This window comes from Penaeus monodon, chromosome 23 (assembly GCF_015228065.2).
Source record: "Penaeus monodon isolate SGIC_2016 chromosome 23, NSTDA_Pmon_1, whole genome shotgun sequence".
NCBI lineage: Eukaryota > Metazoa > Arthropoda > Malacostraca > Decapoda > Penaeidae > Penaeus > Penaeus monodon.
The window spans coordinates 35,140,816-35,141,622 of NC_051408.1; the positions used below are offsets into that span (position 1 = coordinate 35,140,816).

The 807-nt window shown below is 32.6% G+C and overlaps 1 protein-coding gene across 1 annotated transcript in view; it reads right to left on the minus strand.

Moving 5' to 3' along the window:
• Positions 1–807, minus strand: part of LOC119587959 (heterogeneous nuclear ribonucleoprotein M-like) — a gene marked incomplete in the record, with an annotated part of 57,205 nt that overhangs the window by 48,332 nt on the left and 8,066 nt on the right. The window contains 1 exon segment of the mRNA XM_037936670.1: positions 86–186. Coding sequence (XP_037792598.1) covers positions 86–186 — 101 coding nt within the window.

Genomic DNA, 807 nt, shown 5'->3' on the forward strand with positions numbered 1-807 from the left:
ATAGATAAGTAAGCAATCTTCACCTAAAACTATCAATAAAAATCAATAGACAAAGACATTTCTGTATAGCAAAAAATTGACGCACCTTCTTTGCGGAAGAGATCCTTCAAGTCCTGCCACTTGTATTCATAAGGAATGTTGGAAACATAGATGCGTCTCTCCACTGGAGCACGCCTTCCTCCACCCCTATGAATCAGAAAAATTTTGTGTTTAGTCTTTAAAACAAAAAGATAAGCTAGATACCTATATGAAATAGACAGGACAAATACAAACAGCACAGTCACAAGGAAGCAAATAAAAGACCAAACACAGGATACAGATCAGAAAAAATTTTACTAAATTTTCACATATGTCTTCATTTAATTGTATATAACAAACAATTATAATGGCACTACTTAGTTTTGTAATAATGAAGCAAATTCACCAAAATTATATGACAAAAATCACTTATTACTTGTTTGCTGTATACAAATCCTAAATGCTAATGGTAGTAACCAAGTCAAGTATGCAAATAGGTAGTAATTGCAATAGCTTGTTCTTGTGCATCAATTATATCACCTAAATTTTCATCAACCAATTTTTCAAGTAAATAAATACATATGCATATTCTCTATACTCATTTAAAACAATTCCATAAAAATTCTACAAATGATATGGCAACAATCTATAATTTCATTTTTCCATCCATCCTCTCACTCATCCCTACATTTACCCTTATGCCACTTTCTCCTTTCTCCCTTTTCCCTTGCTTTCTTACCCATCTTCCCATCTGCCATCCCTCTTAATCTTGTTATCTTTCACCCACCT